The 20,566-nt window shown below is 38.0% G+C and overlaps 1 protein-coding gene across 4 annotated transcripts in view; it reads right to left on the bottom strand.

Moving 5' to 3' along the window:
- MYO16 (myosin XVI) overlaps positions 1 to 20,566 on the bottom strand; it is a 702,722-nt gene that overhangs the window by 481,091 nt on the left and 201,065 nt on the right. For all 4 annotated transcript variants that reach the window (XM_073014491.1, XM_073014490.1, XM_007960876.3 and 1 more), the window contains exon 3: positions 6,390 to 6,460. In XM_073014491.1, the coding sequence (XP_072870592.1) occupies positions 6,390 to 6,460 (71 nt within the window). The remainder of the gene's footprint in view (positions 1 to 6,389; positions 6,461 to 20,566) is intronic.

The following is a 20,566-nucleotide window of genomic DNA, read 5'->3' as shown; positions in this document are numbered from 1 at the left end:
GTATTCCTAAAAAATGGAAAACTCATCCACTGGGTTTCTGGTAGCATTTAAAGCATCATCACAACGTGCTCTTCTGTTGCCTTTTTGCCCTCTAAGTCAAGCATGCAGGGAGTCATGATAAAAATACGCCCGCAGGCAGGTCAAGGTTATTATTCTCATCCAAGATGTAGCTGGAGATTTCACTAATGATCTAAAATTCTGAACTAGGGACTTTCCAATTATGAATGTGATGGTTCTCAAGGACCCAAAAGACATTGAATTTGAAAAAGCCACATCCAGCCAGAATTTTGAATCTTGAATTGCACCTGGGGTTATGTGAAGAGTCTCTTGTTCACCGTCCGTGGCCCCTCCATTGCCTGTTTGCCAGGGCCAGGCAGCACCCTGCAGTACTCAACCTCAGACGTCAGAATCACCCAACTCGCCTGGCTGTGCCCGCTCTCTTCCCTGCCCCTCACCTGCCTCCTGCTTCCTGCTGCTGCATCCTCCATGGGGCTCCCATTCCACATCCTCCAAGGAACATGCAGCAGCAGCCCCTGTGAGGTCCTTGGAGGATGTGGAGTGGGGGCCCCGTGTGGAAAACCCCTGTGGGTAGAGGGGACATTGTCTTCTGCTGTGAACGATGTTCTTGCTAGAGTCTGCCCTTGTAGCTCTTGCCCTTTTTCTTCTAGGAAAGCAGAAAGGAGGCTTGGATTTCAATGGCCAGTGTCCAGGTGGGTGGGCAGGGGCGCTGGTGGGCACCTTCCACACACCAACTATTTTTGTTCTTTAACACTATATATTTTTAAAAAATAAGATATTTCTCTAGGCATTTTCTCTGGAATCCTGATATTCTGCCTCTGCAAAATACATTATTTTCTGCTAGAGTTTGAAAATTAGGCTGTTGAACCGCCTCTATGTAGTAAGTTGCTAATTATCTCTGCTTCCTATAGCATCCAAGCCTTTAGAGAAACTGATGGTGAAGCATAAAAAGCAGCTCGGTTTTGAGCAGCACATTTTCTTGTTTGAGTAGCAAAATTATTAAATAATTCAAAATTTAAAATCTGAATAAAAACAGTCTTAACTAGTTTTATGTTAGTTTTATTATATGAAACACGCATGTTTCTTATTTAAAATGTTCAAGTTACTTGTAAAAGGAAACAGAAAAAAATTAAAAGACCTTGTCGCCTTTACCCAACCTGAGTCACTGTTGAAAATTGCTTATCTGGTCTTCAAGATCCTCCACTGGCTATTAAAAGGATTCTCTCTCTCTCTCTCTCTCTCTCTCATACATCCGATTGTGTTATATGCACTATTCTGTAACCTGCTTTGGACATGTATAATATGTTTTGGACATAGTTTCAGATACATTATGGCTCAATATATATATATTTTCTCTTTGGAAATGGAGTCTCGCTTTGTCACCCAGGCTTGAGTGCAGTGGCACTCCAGCTCACTGCAAGCTCCACCTCCTGGGTTCACACCATTCTCCTGCTTCAGCCTCCCGAGTAGCTGGGACTACAGGCGCCTGCCATCACACCCAGCTAATTTTTTGTATTTTTAGTAGAGACGGGTTTCACCTTGTAAGCCAGGATGGTCTCGATCTCCTGACCTCATGATCCACCCGCCTTGGCCTCCCAAAGTGTTAGGATTACAAGCGTGAGTCAACGCGCCCAGCCGGCTCAATATTTTTAACAGCTACACGAATTCCACTGTTTAAATTCCTATATCTAGAATTCAATTGATCAAAGAAAGAGTATTTCTTATTTCTAATATATTTCATCCAAACTTGGCTATAGTCTGAGGCTGAGGGTTTAGTTACCATTGGGAGCTCCTTCTCAATTGCTCATTGAATAAAGGTAATAACAAAACCCCAGACATTTTAGCCAAGCCTATGTAATACTGGTTTTTACTTCATAAACATACTATTTTTGCAAAGAGTTAAATCTAAGGTTTCTTCTATACTGTCCTCATGAGACCAAATGCCTGGGATACAGATGTTGTTACTTTTTGCAATTAATCCCCTTCTGTCAGAGTACCTGACACCTGCCATATGTTTAATACAGACATGATTCAATAAATGATGAGGTAAAAAGATTAATTCAGATGTATTTGTTGAAATTTTATGAAAAAGAAGATAAAACTAAAGATGTTATATGGCCAAAATTATTAAAATGTTTCTCAAATATCCACTTTTAACAACAATTGAGTTAAACAACACAACGCAGTAACTTCGGCAGCTGATTCCTGATGCTCCACAAATGCATTCTGCCTTTCCCTCAAAGTCCCTGATCGTCTATAATTAGAGCTCCGTGCTGATGAAGCATCAGGCTCCATAACGTGGGACGCCCAAAAGGTGAGGCAAACAGCACAGATACTCACGCTTGACATTTTAGATGGCTAAATTGCCTTTTTCAGTACTTAAGACATTTTGAAACCCTGTAATTTCATCTCTCCAGCAACCTGCAATTTTTCATTTGTTTTTATTTACTTGGTAACCCCAGGAAAAGGAGACTTTAGCACTAAGCGCCCCCTCCTTCAGCTGCCACGAGGTTTCCTTATCCATCCTCCAGATTCATCTTCCACTTTGTCTTAGTCTCACAACCTTTGCATAACAATATAAAAATACAATATTTTTGCACTGGGTTGGGAGTTAATAAAGTGCTTTCCATCTCCCTCATCAGTTTAATCTTCTCATTTCTTTTTCCTTCAAATGCTACCATTTCTGAACCTTTATACTCTGTTACCCAGGCTTAGAGTATACTCTGTATACTGTTACCTAGGTCTTCACCCAAAGAGACCCTTATATCCTTACAGCTCATTCATTCATTCATTGACTATGTATTGAGTATTCACTATGCATCACGCCTTATATCCTTAGAGCTCATTCGTTCATTCATTGACTATGTATTGAGTATTCACTATGCATCACGCCTTATATCCTTCGAGCTCATTCATTCATTCATTCATTCATTGACTATGTATTGAGTATTCACTATGCATCACGTGCTAAGAACAGAAAAGTATACAAGACAGCCACAGTTTTTGAGATTTCAGTCTAGCCGAGAGAAAAAGCCACATATTCCATTAATTAGAATCCATTGTGACAAGATCTATGGAGAAGCAAGGAGGGTACATTATGAGACCTTGGACAAGTATTCACTATGCATCACATGCTAAGAAAAGTATCCAAGACAGTCACGGTTTCTGAGATTTCAGTCTAGCAGAGAGAAAAAGCCACATATTCCATTAATTATACTCCATTGTGGCAATATCTACCGAGAAGCAAGGAGTGTATGTTATGAGAGCTTGGACAAAAGGGTTATTAAGCTGGACCAGGAGAGTGAGAAAAGCCTTTGTAACTGATGCCCAGAGGCAGCCGAGTGGCCCCATTGTTTGCCTCCTTCACTGTCATCTGCATATCCCTCTTCAGTCCGCTGCAATCAGCGGTTTCTTTTTCTGTCTCCCTCAGATGCACACAGTATATGCATTTTGCATCTTTTCACCCCAATATCTATCACAGTGTCAGATATTAATTAAGTAGTAACATTAATTAATTAGCTTATCTCCTTAACAAAGCTACTGAGCATCTCTGAGTATCAGGCACTCTCCTGGGCATTATAATATTTATGAAAATATGACAAGTCCTGTCTCTGATGGAGCTAACATTCTAGGAAATAGAAGAGTCACCTGAACCTATGATGGGTTTGGTGACAAGTGTGCTATAAAAGATGGGAAAGAACAAGATAAAGGGATGGAAGTGGAGTTGCTTGTGAGGCGTCAGCGGTGAGTTACTAAACCCCACAGGGCAAGCCAGTGGGGGCTGCTCCTTTAGATCACCTTGAGCAGAGACCCACAGCAAGTCAGCAAGTGAGCCGTGTACATCTGAGAGGCTTGTGCCATGTGGAAACCGGGCAAGAGCACACGAAGCAGGAGCATGGGCCGGTGCTGAATGAGCAGCGAGATGGCTGGTGTCAGCAGAGCAGAGCACAGAGGGAAAGTGACTGGAGAAGATGCAACAGCTGTGGGCTGGGGCTTGAGACAGATCGTGGTGTAGTCATAAGCAGGACTTTGGCTTTTACTTATGAGAGAAGGAAAGCTGTTGGAGCATTTCAGATACAGAAGTGACATGACCTGGCTGAGAATGGGAAACAGGACAGTGTAGGCAAAGATGGAACCTGGGAGAAGAGTGAGAAAGCTGTTTATCCAGAAAAGAGAGATGGCGGTTTAAAACTGGCTGGCAGCTGCCGAGGGGATGAGAGATGGTGGTGCTGTGGCTTCCTTTCAAAGGTCAAGAAAGCAACTGCTAATTTGTTGATTGGGAGCATAGAGATGCATGTGTTCATTCAAAGTCAGATACTATATATCTATATCTCTATATCTCTCTATCTATCTACCTACCTACCTACCTACCTATATCTGTTAGGGACAAACATAAAGTAAAAGACAACAGGTATTTGATTTGGTGGTCTTCACAATTAAATTAAAGACAGGAACTTAATTTTGAAAAATATCAAAATTAACATATCAGTCTAATCTCTCTCTATAGGTACACACACGTGAAGAAGTGACGGTCTCTCCCTGTCCCCTGGCATTTCCCTTCCCTCTCCTCTTCCTTCTCCTTTCCTTCCTCTTTTTCTCTCACACATAAATACACAGAAAGAACACTCTCCTAGTAACAGCAACAATGACTTGCACTGATTTGTTCATGGAAGAGGTCTGTCTTCTACTGGGACGTGCAAACACGCTGATAACCAGACCTTCTGAAAAACAGGCTGATGGGCTGGGCGCGGTGGCTCACGCCTGTAATACCAGCACTTTGGGAGGCTGAAGTGGGTGGATCATGAGGTCAGGAGATTGAGACCATCCTGGCTAACACGGTGAAATCCCATCTCTACTAAAAAAAAAAAAAAAAATAGCCAGGCGTGGTGGCGGCGCCTGTAGTCCCAGCTACTCAGGAGGCTGAGGCAGGAGAATGGCGTGAACCCGGGAGGTGGAGTTTGCAGTGAGTGGAGATCGCGCCACTACACTCCAGCCTGGGCGACAAAGCGAGACTCCGTCTCAACAACAACAAAAACAAACAAACAAACAAACAAAAAAACAGGCTTATGATATTTGCCAGGAAGAGAATATTGATCCACGGAAGACTCTTAGCAGAATGTGCCTAGTAGGATTGCTTAAAATAAAACCTAGGATCTAGGGACTAATGAGGTACGACTCCTTGAAAATATCATGGAAGTCATATAAGTATCTGAGTGTAAAACAGAGACGTTTCATAACCAAAACATTCCAGAGAAGGAAAAGGTTACCTGGAAATCTCTCTTTGTATCTATTTCCAGTGCTAGAGAGAAAGCGCCTATGTTCTTCAGCAAACTGTCTTCTATCACAATATTCTCTGTTCTTTTTCTGTTCTGCTGACTATGTAATAACTTGCATTCCAGATCTCTTGAGCCTTTGGTATACACCAGTTTCTCTTTCATGCAGTTTTTCCCCAACGTTGGCCATAAATTAGAATCACCTGGGAAGTCTTAACAACTCCCAGCAGTCAAGCTACATCCCAGAAAAAAGAAGAATCTTTGTGGGTTCAACTCGGGTTGGGAGTCAGGTGTCAGTATTTTAATAACACCCACGTGATTCCCAGGTGCAATCAAGGTTGAAAATTTATGTGATGTTAAGACGCTTCTGGAAGTTAAGGGCGTGACCCCCCCCACTACAGTTTGCTATAATGTGAAGAAATACAACATTATTTTTTGTGTTGAAAGACAGTCGTAAATTAGACTGATATCTTACGTTAATTTATATTTTTCAAAATTAAGTTTCTATCTTTAAATTAGTTGTAAAGACCACCAAATCGAATACTTATTGACTTTTACTTTATTTTTGCCCCTAACAGAACCAGTAAAAATTTCTTGCACATGACCTAATATGATATTTTAAATGTAGTTATTTATAATATATTTTTAAATGTAGTTACTTATTTATTCACTTACCCCTTCCTTGTTTCTAAAATACTACAAGGCAGGCTGTATTTGCATTTCTATGAGCTGGATCACGAGCAAAATATAGTAAAATTTCATTAGAGGAATAAGGACAACTTGTGGGAAAAAAGAAAGGATGATTGCCTAATACTGTATAACTGATACAATGTTATTTAACTTATTTTGAAGGCTATTAGTTTTTAAAAGTGATTTCTTTAGGGCAGAAATTCTAACTTTATTGATGAAAGATTACTTACAAACTTCAACACAGTAATTAATAATAATTGCAGCAGATTATCCAAGTCTGTTAATTAGAAACACATCATCTTTCTGATCATCAACCGTGAGATGTGCATTTTGTTCCTGGGTTGGAACCTGTAATGTATTCTCCCCCGGGTGTCCCCATGCACTGGCACTGATTGTGCCGATTCTTACCAGATGGAGCAGGGACCCTCCCGAGGAGACGAGGGTGTGGGGGTCTGCCCCCTCCTTCAGGAGCCGAAGCACTGAAAACAACAGAGAGGAGAATGGAGTTACAGAGCGTCCTTCTTCCACGTGTGGAACCAAATGTGTAGTCTTTCATTAACATCTAAAACGCAAACAGCTGTGAACACCAACAAAGATAGCTTCTGTGCCATCTGACCCTATTTTATATGATGATTGGTGGTGTTTCTCGTCATCTTCAAACTTATTCCATGGTTGGGCAACATAATTTCCTATTACAACCATGCAAATTAATGAGAAAGTGAAACAGATTTTTTAAAGTTTACTGTTTCAAAGTGTCTGGTGTTTGCATCCATTGTAGAACATAAAGCAAAATGAAAGAAATTACTTCATCAGGTTCACATGGGCATTAGGTCACTGAATTTTTATTTTTATTTTTAATTCATTAAGGCCCATTGGCTTAAAGCAATAAAAGCTTCCTTTTTAACATTAACCTTCCACTGGTGCCATGAGCCTTTGGCAATGTTTCCACCATTCTCACAAAGCACTTCAGAACAAAGCCACATATATCCAAATTAGTTAAGTCAAATGGATCAAACTATATACCAATTACTAGAATAAATTCACAGTTGAAAGGTGACCTGTATTTCCATTTGAACAGCAAAGGTGAATTCATTAGTACACAGAATGCCACAAACTATTAAGAGATTGATTGATTGTGTTCCATTCTCTGCTACTTAAAATGAAGCTGTAAGACCAGCCCCACAGAAAGGTTCTTCAATCCCCAACACACTATAATGGTTTCCACTACTAATAGCAATATCATACTTTTAAAAAAATACCATGAATGCATTTTCCACACACACAAAATTAAAGCAACAGTTACTCTTTTATTTCATTATTACACAGAACTGTACAAAATGGCTCAGGTTCAAACTCATACCTCACTGAGGCATACTGTCTTCCCAATTAACTTTATCTGTAAAGTGAAATGTTGCCTGAAGGGGCCATCTTTCCTATGGCACTCCAATTCTTTTATGTGTTCCAATGTCTAGTCTCTGACTATCTTCCCCGAATCTAACTGCGTATCACAGAAGGCAACATGAGTCTTGGCAGACATCGTGACTATGCGAAGCCTCCTCTCCAGGAAGGTCGAGCTCTTTGACGGTGGGTGCAGTGGGTGTGATGAGGGAGACAGGCCTCCACCTGTGAGCCAGGTCAGCCTGTCCTGCCCCGTGTGCCCCGGCCACCCTTTCCTTACATCAGCGCACCCTTGGAGCACATCCAGGAAGAAGTTCCTAAATAGAAGCATGTTCATATCTATTCATTGCCAAGGGACTTTCCTTTGATGATGTTCTTTCTGCAGTCAAAGATTTAATTATTTTCATAACCTAGAATCTGCTAACATTGAGTAGTGTGTTACAAAAACATTCTCAAAGGTGGCAAACTTGTAGGATCAGCTGTGACCTGACAGCTCACATCGTATTCATTTGCCAGCTGGGTTACCTTCTTTCTCTGCTGTTACAAGAAAAGTCGAGGAGACCAAGGCCATTTTTCTCTTGTTCTTCACTGTATTTCTAAGAACGGTCCTGTTACGTGGTATGGAGATGCTCTTCCTCCCAGCCTTTCTCTGCCTCTCTCTCCCTCTCTCTCTCTGTCTCTCTCTCTCTATCTATCTATCTATATATATATATATATAAATAAAATAAATGAAGGCACCTCTTGCAACCTCATGTACTCATTACTCTTAATGTTTAAAATCCCTTTCATAATAGAAAGTTCATTTCATACATTTGCCAATGGTTTCCTCAGATGATAGACAGCACTTTTACTCTAGTATTTATCCTTTTAGCAAATGAAATTATCCATCATGAATTAACTAATATTGATTTTTTTTATATTCTGCAAAGAAATAGCACAAGTGTGATCTCACTACAAAGACAATGTGAAGTAGATTGTATCATGTTATAATATTAGCAAAATGCAATCGGATTTTTATGCAGAGTCCATTATGCAGACACACAGTGAATCATACATAATAGAAATCAGTGATCCATATTGTTTGGGTTTGGGGTTACACAGGTTTCAGCCTGAGACCTGGAAAGCTACTTTATGTCTCAGTTTTTTGTCAGTAAAACAATGGACAGTCGTACTCACTTCATGGGGGTATTGTGAGAATTAAATGAGACAACATAGGTAGCATGCTCCAGGCACTTCGTAAGGATCAATAAATGACTGGAATGACTATGTGTAATAAAACCCTATAATAATATATTGTAAAATCCATACTTTAAGATCTATTCTGAATGTTTTCCAAACTTTCTGGTTACTAAATGTTGAATTTAAATGCAGAATATGCGTGAGGCAAATTTAGCATATTATCCTGGAGGTTGAGTGTATAATTTATCAAACAAAAGTGGAACAAAGGGGGAAATATACATGGCAAAGGAGAATGCTGAGCATGGAGAAAGTGAATCTTTATTACCTTTGCTTTAAATACAGTCTACTGCATTGTAAGTTCATGTCAGTTAATTTTTAATATAGGTATTATTTAACCGTTTCACAACCAACTCATAAAATTCCTGGAATTTTAACAGTTGGCTCTCATGAGCTGGCAAGGGAGAGCTCCAGATCACTAAAGTGGGCAATCATGAAAGAAGATAAGCTTCTTCCTCCAACCAGCCAGGCATCATCCTAGTGAGAAAAGGGCAATCTGTGTTTTGTTTGTCCTAGATAGGACAGTTTTTTTGAGAGGGCTGTTTGCATGATCAAGATGGAACCATGTTAGAATCACAAACTCGATATTAACTGGCTTGCCCATCATCACCATGAGTAAGGCCTCAAGAATAAGACAAAATCAACTACTGGCCAAATAAGAAATAGGTTATTCTTTGCATATACATATAGTAGTGTGAGCTAAATTCTATGACTCTGCTAAGGGTTAAAAACTGGAATTGTAAGGGACCTAAATATGAAGATATAATGAAAAAAACATCATTTGTATAAAAATTAGTTTGTAACAATTTTGAGAAGAAAATTATGAAACTAACACCTGTAGAACATTTTTGGTGTAACCCTGTACCAAGTACCTTACGTGTAAGAATTACTTTAATTCTCTCCATACCTCTATAATACGGACACTAGAATTGTCACTCTTTCTTTTACTAATCAGGAAGCTGAGGCTCTGTTATATTACATGGTTCCCTGAAACCATAGGTACATGATGGAGCTAGAACTCAAGTGCAGCCACAGGACTCCAGTGATTGTGCCCTGGAGCAAAACTTCAGAATCACAGCCGGGATCAAGATCCATTGTAGTGGTCTCAGAATTACTAATTGTGTGGGAAATAGCTCAAATTTCTGTTAAAATACATTATCCAAAAAGGTATGGGTTCATAGCAACCTTGTAACAACATGATTGGAGCGGCCAGTCAAGCGAAACGGCAGCACCACTCTGAGTCTTTCTGTTATGACAAAATCTGCAAGGAAATAGCCTAAGGAAAACAGCCATCTGGGGACCAAATAGAATAACGAAGCTCATGCTTCCTTTTATAGTGTTGCCGCTTGGAACGGATTCAGCATTTATTGTATATTTGTGGCTTCATCATCAAGCTGCAGCAGAACTCCATCGAGATGCCTGTGGGCGGTGGGGCGGGGGGCATGATTTGATATTTAAAAAGAAACATTCATTCTCCAAATTTTCAGCTATTGGGGTAAAAAATGGACTAAAATACATCATAAAATTTGCTAAGTGGCTTTAATAGACTACGCAGCTGGTTCCCACCATCACCAACGATAACCAAACACAATAGTCCACCTGGTTGTCAGCATTTATTTTGTGTTTCTAGACACTGTATTGCAACCATTTATCTGTAAAGTCTTTGGAGACCCCATTAGCTAGCATGGACATGTGACTGCATAGCAATCTATACCTACTCTCACACAATCTCCACTACAGTGGCTCTTATATTCACAAAGGTGTTACATTTAACATCAACAGAGGAAAGGAAGATAAAACTAAGCATACCTGGGTTCTCAATTCTGTTCCTGTTACAAGCCCTGCAGAAGACAGTTTCCAGACAGAAGGAAGGACAATCATGCATGGTAAGAAGTTAGCAATTGGTAAACCTGGATAGAGGATATATGGGAGTTCTTGTGTTATCTGGGAAAGTTTTCTGTAAGTTTGGTTTTATTTCTAAATAAAGAAGTTACAATGAATAACAACAAAGTATCAAGCCAGTGTCATTTTTTTCCTCCTGAAATGATAATGAAAACATCAATGTGAAGACTTCTAAAAATGTATGCCTGAGAATTTCCATACAGTTGTTAGTCATCTGAGAATGCCTTTGAAAATTGTATCTTATCTCATTAACATGTCAATCAAGAAGAGAAGCAAGAAGTAGGAATATAGAAATTATATCAACACCACAGAAACGTCTATTTGCACAGCAGTGCTGCTGAAATACAGATTTCCTTTCCTAAGTAGAGCTCAAACTTTAGGATGTATAAGAATAACTTGAGGATTTTATTAAGATGAATTTTCCTAGTTCAGGGCTTCTCAATCTGTTTTTTATTATCACCCCCTCACCCTCTGTGAAATTGTAATAATGCCGACAGGCTGGGATATCTACTTATGGAATGTGGCCGGATGGAGGGTCACAAAATCGTTGCTTTAGCTAAGACTTTTCGCCAAAATCCCATTCTTCCACCTTTAGGAGCTATTTCTGCCCCCATTAGAATCAATTCCTAGTCCCATCTCTTCAGTCCTTTGATTCAGGAGCTTTGTTGTGGGATCTAAAATTGTGTTTTTTAAAAAGAACACATGCACACACACTGCAGGAGATTCTGGTGCAGATGGTCCCTTAAAAACATTCTGAGAAAAACTGCTAAGATTTTACAATCTCAGGAAATTACCTCTGAACGCCTCATTTGGAAGCGACCGAATTAGAAAGTGGCAAAGACTTGATGGAAGATCCTTTCCCATTAATTTGTCATTGAGAGTTTGGCCCCTAGTGCCTCGTGTCCCACAGGATCCCTCAGGACACACAGTATTCTCAATGCATGCATATTCAGCTGGACCTCTGGAATGGATCCGTGGATCCAGAATAATCAGTGTGAGCTCACAGGAGGTGCTCAGGCCGCAGTGGATGGGGAGGCCTCCAGTCAGAGACTGAGTCTGGACAATGACCCTCAACCCTCACTATGTTTTAGATCCTTACCCAAACTTTGGAAAGATATAAATTGTTCTGTCACCAGGTTATTCAATTCAGGCAGTCAAAGATGTGTCCATTGATCCCCATGTTCCTAGATGACTATAACACCGAGAAGCATAGACAGCCAAGGGAATCAGCATCCAAGGACTGTTCAGTTTGTTTCCGTCCAGCCTGGAAACAGTAGGTTCATGATAAGAGGGTCGAGCCAGGTTGTCGGAGCTTTGGTGGGCTCTGCCTGAAGTCTTTATTCAAGTGAGCTGCTCAATCATACCTTAAGTGTTTGCTTCTGATTTGACTCAGATCCACACGCACTCATAGGATGCTCAAGACTGCTACCAGCCACCCTTCTGGACAAGGAGACCCATCAGGGCTGGGCATGAAGACAAGGTACATTAGGTTCCAGCCTTAGCAAGCAAATTATGGGCGAATTAGCTTGAAACACCTGGAATCAAGCAGTAGCTGAGACCCACCTTAGCCCCAGAGACCTCACAGTCTTCAACCAGTAAAAACTCATTTCATGTCACTTTGGCCATGGCTTTAAGATTTCTTTTTTCCCACTCAACTTAATCAAAACTGGACCTGACTAAATCCTGAAGACTGTAAGCCAAGTCCAAGGTCTTCAAGGCCCCATTGACCTAGATTCTCCAATCCCAATCCACTGTGCAGTTATGACAAATGAAACAAATATTTAGTGAGCGTCCTTTTTGTATTAATAGTTAGCACTATCCCAAGAGGTACAGATGTACAGAGAAGAAATAGAAAACAATCTTGCCTTCAGAGAGTGTATAATCTAGTTGGCACTGGTAGTGGAGAAGACAGAGGACAAAATGGATCAGAATGATTTGTAGTGCTTCTTGAATCACTGGCTATATATCTTGAATTTGTTCTGAAAACTGAATTACCATTTTCCCTTCAAATATTACTTATAACCCATTTCATTCCTTTTCCTCCTCAAGGATCACACTGAGATTGTGTTCAGCATTATCCTCATCTTCCTTATATCTCTTAGGCCTTCCTTTGTTTTCACTCAATATACTACCCTGGATATTTTCTACTGCCCTGCCACAATATGAAATCCTTTTCAGCTATGTACAATCAATCGTTAAAGCCATCAGTTCAATTTCAATTTGTCACATTATTTTTTAGTTCTACACTTTCCATTTGATACTTTCATATAGATTTTAAAACCTGGTAGAAGGTTTTATCATTATTTATTGTACATGTTGGTTGGAGTAATTATGAAATCAAATCTGATAGCTATATCATGTGCATCACTTGTGAGTCAGTTTTAATTTTATATTGTTTCCCTTGATCTTATATTTCGGTATACCTGTTGTTACTGATATTATTATTATTTGATTGGTCATATAGAGTGTGTTAGGCGGTACTCCTTCCTGTTCACATTTTTAAAAGCATTTATGAAAACTAGTATTAATTCTTCTGTAATCATTTTGAAGAAATTCTCTATGAAGCCACGTGTGTCTGGTCTTTCCTTTGTGGAAAGATTTTATTAATTAAATCTATTTGATATAAGCCTACCATGATTTGTGTCTTTCTAGGAATTTTTTTGTTTCTTGGGGGTTATCTAATTTTTTTGGCGTATAATTTTACTAGTATTACCTTTTAACCCATTTTAAGTTTGATTCTAATACACGGTATACTTCTCTTTTCTCTGGGGGATACAGTCCAAGATCTCCAGCATATGCCTGAAAGTGCTGATAGAACAAAATTTCATATATGCTATGATTTTCCTATACGTACATACTTATGATAAAGTTTAATTCATAAATTAGGCAGAGAAAAGGTTAACAACAATAATACAATAGAACAATTATAACAATATACTGTAATAAAAGTTATATGAATATGGTCTCTTTCTCTCTTCAAAATATCTTATTGTACTCATTCTTATTCTTCTCGTGATGATGTGAGATAATAAAATGTCTATATGATGAGATGACATAGACACTGTGATGTTGCATTAGGCTACAACTGACCTTCTGATGATAGGACAGAAAAGGTTCCTGTGTTCCAGGTGATGCCGGATCACTGAGCCATGATGGTGCCAATGGTTAGATACAAGAGCAGAAGATATTGATGACTAACACGCAGGTAGTGTACACAGTATATATGCTGGACAAAGAGTTGATTCGTGTCCCAGATGGAATGGAGTGAAATGGCACAGGGTTTCACTACGCTACTCAGAATGTGGTGCAATTTAAACTTTTTGGAATTACTTATTTCTGGAATTTTCTATCTTTTATTTTTGGACCAGGATTGATCATAGGTACCTAAAACCATGGAAATCAAAATCATGGGTAAGGGGGCACTATTGTATCCTCTTTCATTCCTGATTTTAGTAATTTTTCTTTTGGTTTGGTTTGGTCATTTTTTTTTTTTTTTTTTGTCAGTTTAGCCAAAGTTTTCAATTGTGTTGATTTTTTCAAAGGACCAAGTTTTGGTTTTATTGATTTCTCTATTGTTTTTCTCTATATTTCTTTTATTTCTACTCAAACCTTTATTATATCGTTCCTTTTACTGGCATTGGATATTGTTTACTACTTTTCCTCATTTTTGAATATAAAAAGTTAGGTTAATTTAAGATACTTTTATGTATTTAAATATAGGTATTTATTACTTTGGACTTCGGGTGATTAGGTTGTGTTAATGTAGGTTTATCAATCACAAAATGTGTACCATTCAGGTCGGGGAGATTAATAACAGGGGAGGTTATGCATGTGTCAGAGCAGGGGCTATATGGAAAATCTCTGTACCTTCCCCTTAATTTTGCTGTGAATCTAAAGCTTTTCTTAAAAATGAAATTACTAAAGAAAGATGAGTATTTACAGCTATAAAATTCTCCATAAGAACTGCTTTAGTTATACCTTACATCTTTTAATATGTAGTATTTTCACTTCATTTATCTAACATTATTTTATAATATCTATTGTGATTTCTGTTTTGATACATTGGTTATGTAGGAGTATTCTGGATAACATAGTAGTTTGCGAGGGCTACCATAACAAGATACCTCAGATGGGTGGTTTACACAATGGAAATTTATTTTCTCATAGTTCCGGAAACTAGAAGTCCAAGATCAAGGCGTTGACAGTTTGATTTCCTCTGAGGCCTCTCTTCTTGGCTTGCGGATGGCCGCCTTCTCACTGTGTCATCACTGTGTCCTCACATGTGACTCTCTGATGGCACACCCTGTGCATGTCTAAATTTGTTCTTATTAAAACACCAGTCATATTAGATTTGAGCTCACTCTAATGACCTCTTTTTAACTTATTGGCCTCCTTAAATGCCCTGTTCTCAAATACAGTCACATTCTGAGTTACTGGGGGCTAAAGTTTCAACATATGAATTGAGGGGAGGGGTCAGGGCAGGACAAAATTTAGCCCATAATAGATAATTTTTGCATATTTGTGAATTTTATAACATTCCATCTATTGAGTATTTTTATTTTTATTCCATTATGGTGAGAGAACACACTTTGTAATATTTTAATTCTTTTAAAAATTATTGACACTTGTTTTATGGTTTTGTATGTGGTCTGTCGTGGAGAATGTTTCATGCACTCTTCAGAAGAATGTGTGTTCTGCTGTTGTGGAATAGCATGTTTGATAAATTTCTGCTGTATATAGTTGTTCAAGTCTTCTTTTTCTTGAACTTTTGTCTAGTTCCGTCCATTGCTGTGAAAGGTACTGAAATATTCAAATATCTATGCATGCTCTATTTTACCTTTTGATTCTGTCGGTTTTGCTTCATGTATTTTGGAACCCTGTTGTTAGGCACATATATATTTATAATTTCTATATCTTCATGATGGAATAATTCCATTATAACTATATAATGTCCTCATTTTTTCTATAATAATAATTTTTACATTAAAGTTGAGTTACCTGATACTAACATATGTACTCTAGCACTTTTCGGGTTACTTTTTGAATGGTACATGATTTCCCATGTTTTACTTTCAACCAATTTGTGTCTTTGAATCCAATAGATGTCTCTTATAGGCAAAATATAGCTGGATGACTTTTTAATCAATTCTGCTCATCTCTGCCTTTTGAGTATTAAATCCATTTATATTAATGCAATTACTGATAAAGTAGGATTTATGCCTACCATTTTGCTTTTTGTTATGTGTATTATACCTGTTTCGTTCTTCTATGCCCCCATTGCTGCCTTTTTTGTGTAAATAGGTACTAATTTACATGTCATTTTGATTCTCATGCATTTATTTTCATATATTATTTATTTTCTCATTATTTCCCTAGGGATTACAATTAATACATTAATTTAAAATAATTTAGTTCAGATTAATGCCAACTAAATTTGAAGAGTGTACAAGAACTTTTCTCTTATATAGCCAGCTGTGCCCTCTACCACTACCCTTCTAACTTTGGGTCATTATGTTCAAACAAATTACATCTTTATGCATTGTGTGCTCATTTATAACAGACTTATGTTCATTTATTTCTGTAATTATGTTTTAAATATAATTAAAGATTAGAGTAACAAAAATAGGCAATACTTTTTTTTATATTTATTTATGTGTTTAAATTTCAAGTGCTGTCTATCTTTTATGTGAATTCAAGTCAAATGTCTTTCATTTCAGCCTGAAAGATTCCCTTTGCTGTTTCATAAAGGGAAGATCTGTTAGAGAAAAATTCTCTTAGTTTTTGTTTTTCATTAATGTCTTAATATTCCTCCATTTTTGAAAAGTCATTTTTATGGATATAGAATTCTTGGCTGGCAGTCTTCCTTTTTAGCACTTTGAATTTGTCATCTTTCTGCCTTTTGGCTTCCATGGTTTCTGATTAGAAGTCAGCTGTTAAACTTCTTGAGGAACCCTTGTACATGAAGCATAACTTCTATATTTATGCTTTCAAGATATTTTTTGCCTTTGGCTTTTCACAGTTTGATTATGTTGTGTCTAGGTATGGATCTGTTTCAGTTTATCTAACCTGGAATTTGAGAAGCTTCTTAGATGTGTAGATTAATATTTTCCATCAAATTTGGCAAGTTTTCTCCCATTAGTTCCTCCAATATTATTCCTGCCTTGTCTTTCTCCTCTCATCTGTGACTCCATTATGTACGCTGGTACACTTGATGGTGCTCTACAGGCCCCTTAGGCTGTGCTCATTTTCCTTCATTGTTTTTTTCTTCTCTACCTCAGACTGGATCATCTTAATTGATCTATCTTTAAATTCATTGCTTGTTTTGCCAGCTTACATACACTTCATTTCTGCTAATGTATATTTAATTTTAGTTACTGTACTTCTCAACTTCAGAATTTCTATTTGTTTCTTTTTATAATTGTTCTTTTCTATGTGGGGAGATACCACTCTCATACTTTAGCGATTTAGACATAATTTTCTTTAGTTATTTGAACATTTTTATGATCGTTTATTTAAAATTCCTCTCCAGTAAATCTAATATCTGGGCTCTCTGACACAGTTTCTGTTGACTACTTTTTTCTCTCTCTGCGGAACATACTTTCTTGTTTATTTGAATATCTCATAATTTTTTGTTGACAACTATGTTTCTTAGTTTGGTTTGTGCTGCTATTACAGAATGCACAGACTGGTTAATTTATTTTTTAAAATGGTAGTTTATTTTCTAACCGTTCTATATCCTGAGAAGTCCAAAATCAAGGGGCCAGTATACTGTGAGAACTTTCTTGCTGGGTCATCCAATGGGGTAAGGTGGGAAGAAGGGGAGGGCAAAAGGGACCACGTGAATCCTTTTGAAAGGGAGCCACTCCCACAATAACAAACCTACTCCTGTGATAACAGCATTAAACCACTCATGAGGGCAGAGTCCTCATGGCCAAATCACCTCTTAGTACTGTTACAAAGGCAATTAAATTTTAACATGAGTTTGGGAGGAGACAAACATTTCAAACAAAACACTAAACATGATAAATAATAAAATGTGGACACTTTGAAAATCAGATGCACTGTCCACTCCCGAGTAGGTTGCTGTTTCTGCTTGTAATTGTTGTTTGTTTCATTACTTTTCTTAACTAGATCTGCAATATCTATATTATGTGTCATGCATAGCCACTGAACTCTCTGCTTATTTATTGTAGTAGTCAGTGAGTAAACATATTTCCTTAAATGGCTTGAAGCAATAACACTCTTAGCCTTCACTTAGGAGCTGGGCTTCTGTGCTGGGACGCTTCTGTGCTGGGGCATTGCTGTGGTGCTCCTGGAGACAGTTTACATCTTTTCCTGAGTCTGCACTTCTACCTGTGCAAAGCCTTAAGATCAACCCTAAGAGAGAAACTGGGGTCTTCCCAGGTGTCTTATGAGCACACCCACAGCTCTGAACATGTGCATAGCCTTCTAGATTCTGAGGCATACATTGCAGTTTTTCAAAGTACTCTGTGGACCTCTCATTTCCTTCTAAGTGTTTTGGCCAGTTTCTTGTTTGTTCCAATTGTTGCAATGCTAAAGGATTCCTGCTAGTTGTTTTCTACAAATGCCCCAGGGAAAAGGTTTGTAGTGAGCTTATTCTGAGTCACTTTATATGAAAACAAATCTTGTGAGTGACAGTGGCCAGATAGGTCAAATAATGATAATTCTCTAAGAATGGTGGTTTTGGAGGAGATCCAAACCTAGTCTGCAGCTTCCAGTCGCTCCGAGGCTGCTGGTTTATGGGGCTGCCAAGATTGCGAGGCTGCCGGTTTTAGGGCTACTACAGAGCTAGGGAGAAGAGGATGTGGCTACAAAAGTCGAAGGACCACAAAACACTGCTCTTGCCAAAGTTCAACCATTTATTCCTGAATAAACACTGCTTTTTTTTTTTTTTTTTTTTTTTTTTGAGACGGAGTTTCGCTCTTGTTGCCCAAGCTGGAGTACAAAGGCACAATCTCAGCTCATTGCAACCTCTGCCTCCCAGGTTCAAGAGATTCTCCTGCCTCAGCCTTCCGAGTAGTTGGGATTACAGGCTTCTGCCACCACACCAGGCTAATTTTTGTATTTTTAGTAGAGACAGGGTTTCACCATGTTGGCCAGGCAGGTCTCGAACTCCTGACCTCAAGTGATCCACTTGCCTTGGCCTCCCAAAGTGCTGGGATTATAGGCGTGACCCACCGTGCCCGGCCTATAAATGCTTCTTAGATTGTTGGAAGCCTTTGATCAATCTCCAAAGTCCTGAAAAAGTTTATTGTGCCAGGTGTTCTCGTTGCTTTATGAAGGACAAATTTTCAGCAGTCGTCTCTTTGTAATTCCAGGAGCAGTCTCCCCCATTATCTAAAAACTGACAGAAGAATCCCTGAAAATAGTTATCTCTCATTGAGAAGAAGAATTTGCTAACATTAGATTTATAGTAATCATTATTATTTTTTTGCTAAAGATGAAATTTCCAAGTTTCTGTAAGATGGAAAAAATATTCAAAAGGCTATTGTCAAATTTACATGTTTTACAGAAATTTTAACATATCCTATTGTGGTACAAATTGTCTGGTGGGAATCAGGAATGGTCTGCTTACCAAAACCAGTCCTATAAATCATTGACTCTCTATATATTCCAGAACAGATGTAAAGTGACAGTATTATAACATCATAAACTTGATAGCATATTTCCTCAGATCTTGATGTAGAAGTAGTAAATCTAGGATGCATGCAATATAAATACATGCTTCACTTCTTATTTTCTCTCTATAAAATTCTCTGCCAATTTATGTTATGTAAGTTTAAAATACTCTTTTTAATGCCAAATCTTAGAAATAAACAGTTTTAAAAAATGACTCATTTTTACAAATAAACAAAAAGAACTGACATAACCACTAATATGGAATTTTGCTTGTATCTTGAGATAATAAAAACAAAAATAAAGAGCACCATGCCAATATCTGAGGAAGTTATTAAAATGTGAGTAAAATGTTATTTGTAATAGCTATATATACCTATGTAATAACTATATATACATAAATACATATATATATGCAATAACTATATATACACACACATATGTATATGTGTATAGTATATATACACATATATGTGTGTATGTGTATAGTGTATATGGTATACATACACATATATGTGTAATAATTATATATGTGTGTGTATATATATACACACACATATATATATAGAGAGAGAGAGAGTCTTTTAAAAGTAAGTCAAGGGGGAGAGAAGTATCTTAGTATGTCACTGCCCACTCCTTAAATCCAACCTGGGAATCAAAAGGGCTGTATCACAGTGCTGTTTGTGGCCCTTACTATGCTCTTTGACTTTTTCAGTGAGCCTCAGTTTCCTTATTTGTAAAACTGTGAGGAAAGCACTATATTATTGTGAAAAATAAGATATCATATAAATGTTACAGATGATTATTACTTAGTCAATTTTGGGGACAGGACCAAAGCTTAAAGAAGGCAGTAGACACTCTTTTGAGAAAGCTTTCCAAAAGGTGAGAACTATCGAGCATGTGGCTTTAGAAGCAAAGCTTTCGTGGTAGAAATCTCAAATAGAACTTGCAGGTTAAACTGGTTGTTTCTCACTCTCCTTTCCTTTCAAACACATCTTTTAGTCCTATCTGAAAAATGTCATTATGGAACTGAGGTCACACCCTACCCTGCAGTTTCATCATGCATTTCCTTTTATCTTAGATAATTCTATGACATCCTTATCTTGTCAGGTTTTAATTAATCAGGGAGTCTTAGTGCTCATATCACCTTTGTGTGTTTGTCTGATGTGAGATTTGAGAAAAATCCACAGGATCACAAGATTTCCCAAACACAGGAACAAGATACAATCACCATGTGAATTACCAAAGGATACATTTCAAATTGGGAACAGAAATCACATCTCACAGTTTTATTTATCTCATTTATTCCCTAATAGCCACAGTATATATCTGTTCACACTCCTTTTCTGAACATTACCCCCTTCAGCTGTTCAGAGAGGGGTCCTCCTGCATATCTAGTATCATTATTCTCT

This window comes from Chlorocebus sabaeus, chromosome 3 (genome assembly GCF_047675955.1).
Source record: "Chlorocebus sabaeus isolate Y175 chromosome 3, mChlSab1.0.hap1, whole genome shotgun sequence".
Classification (NCBI taxonomy): Eukaryota; Metazoa; Chordata; class Mammalia; order Primates; family Cercopithecidae; genus Chlorocebus; species Chlorocebus sabaeus.
Note: the sequence above shows the minus strand (reverse complement) of the source record. Positions and strands in the feature narration are given on the sequence as shown.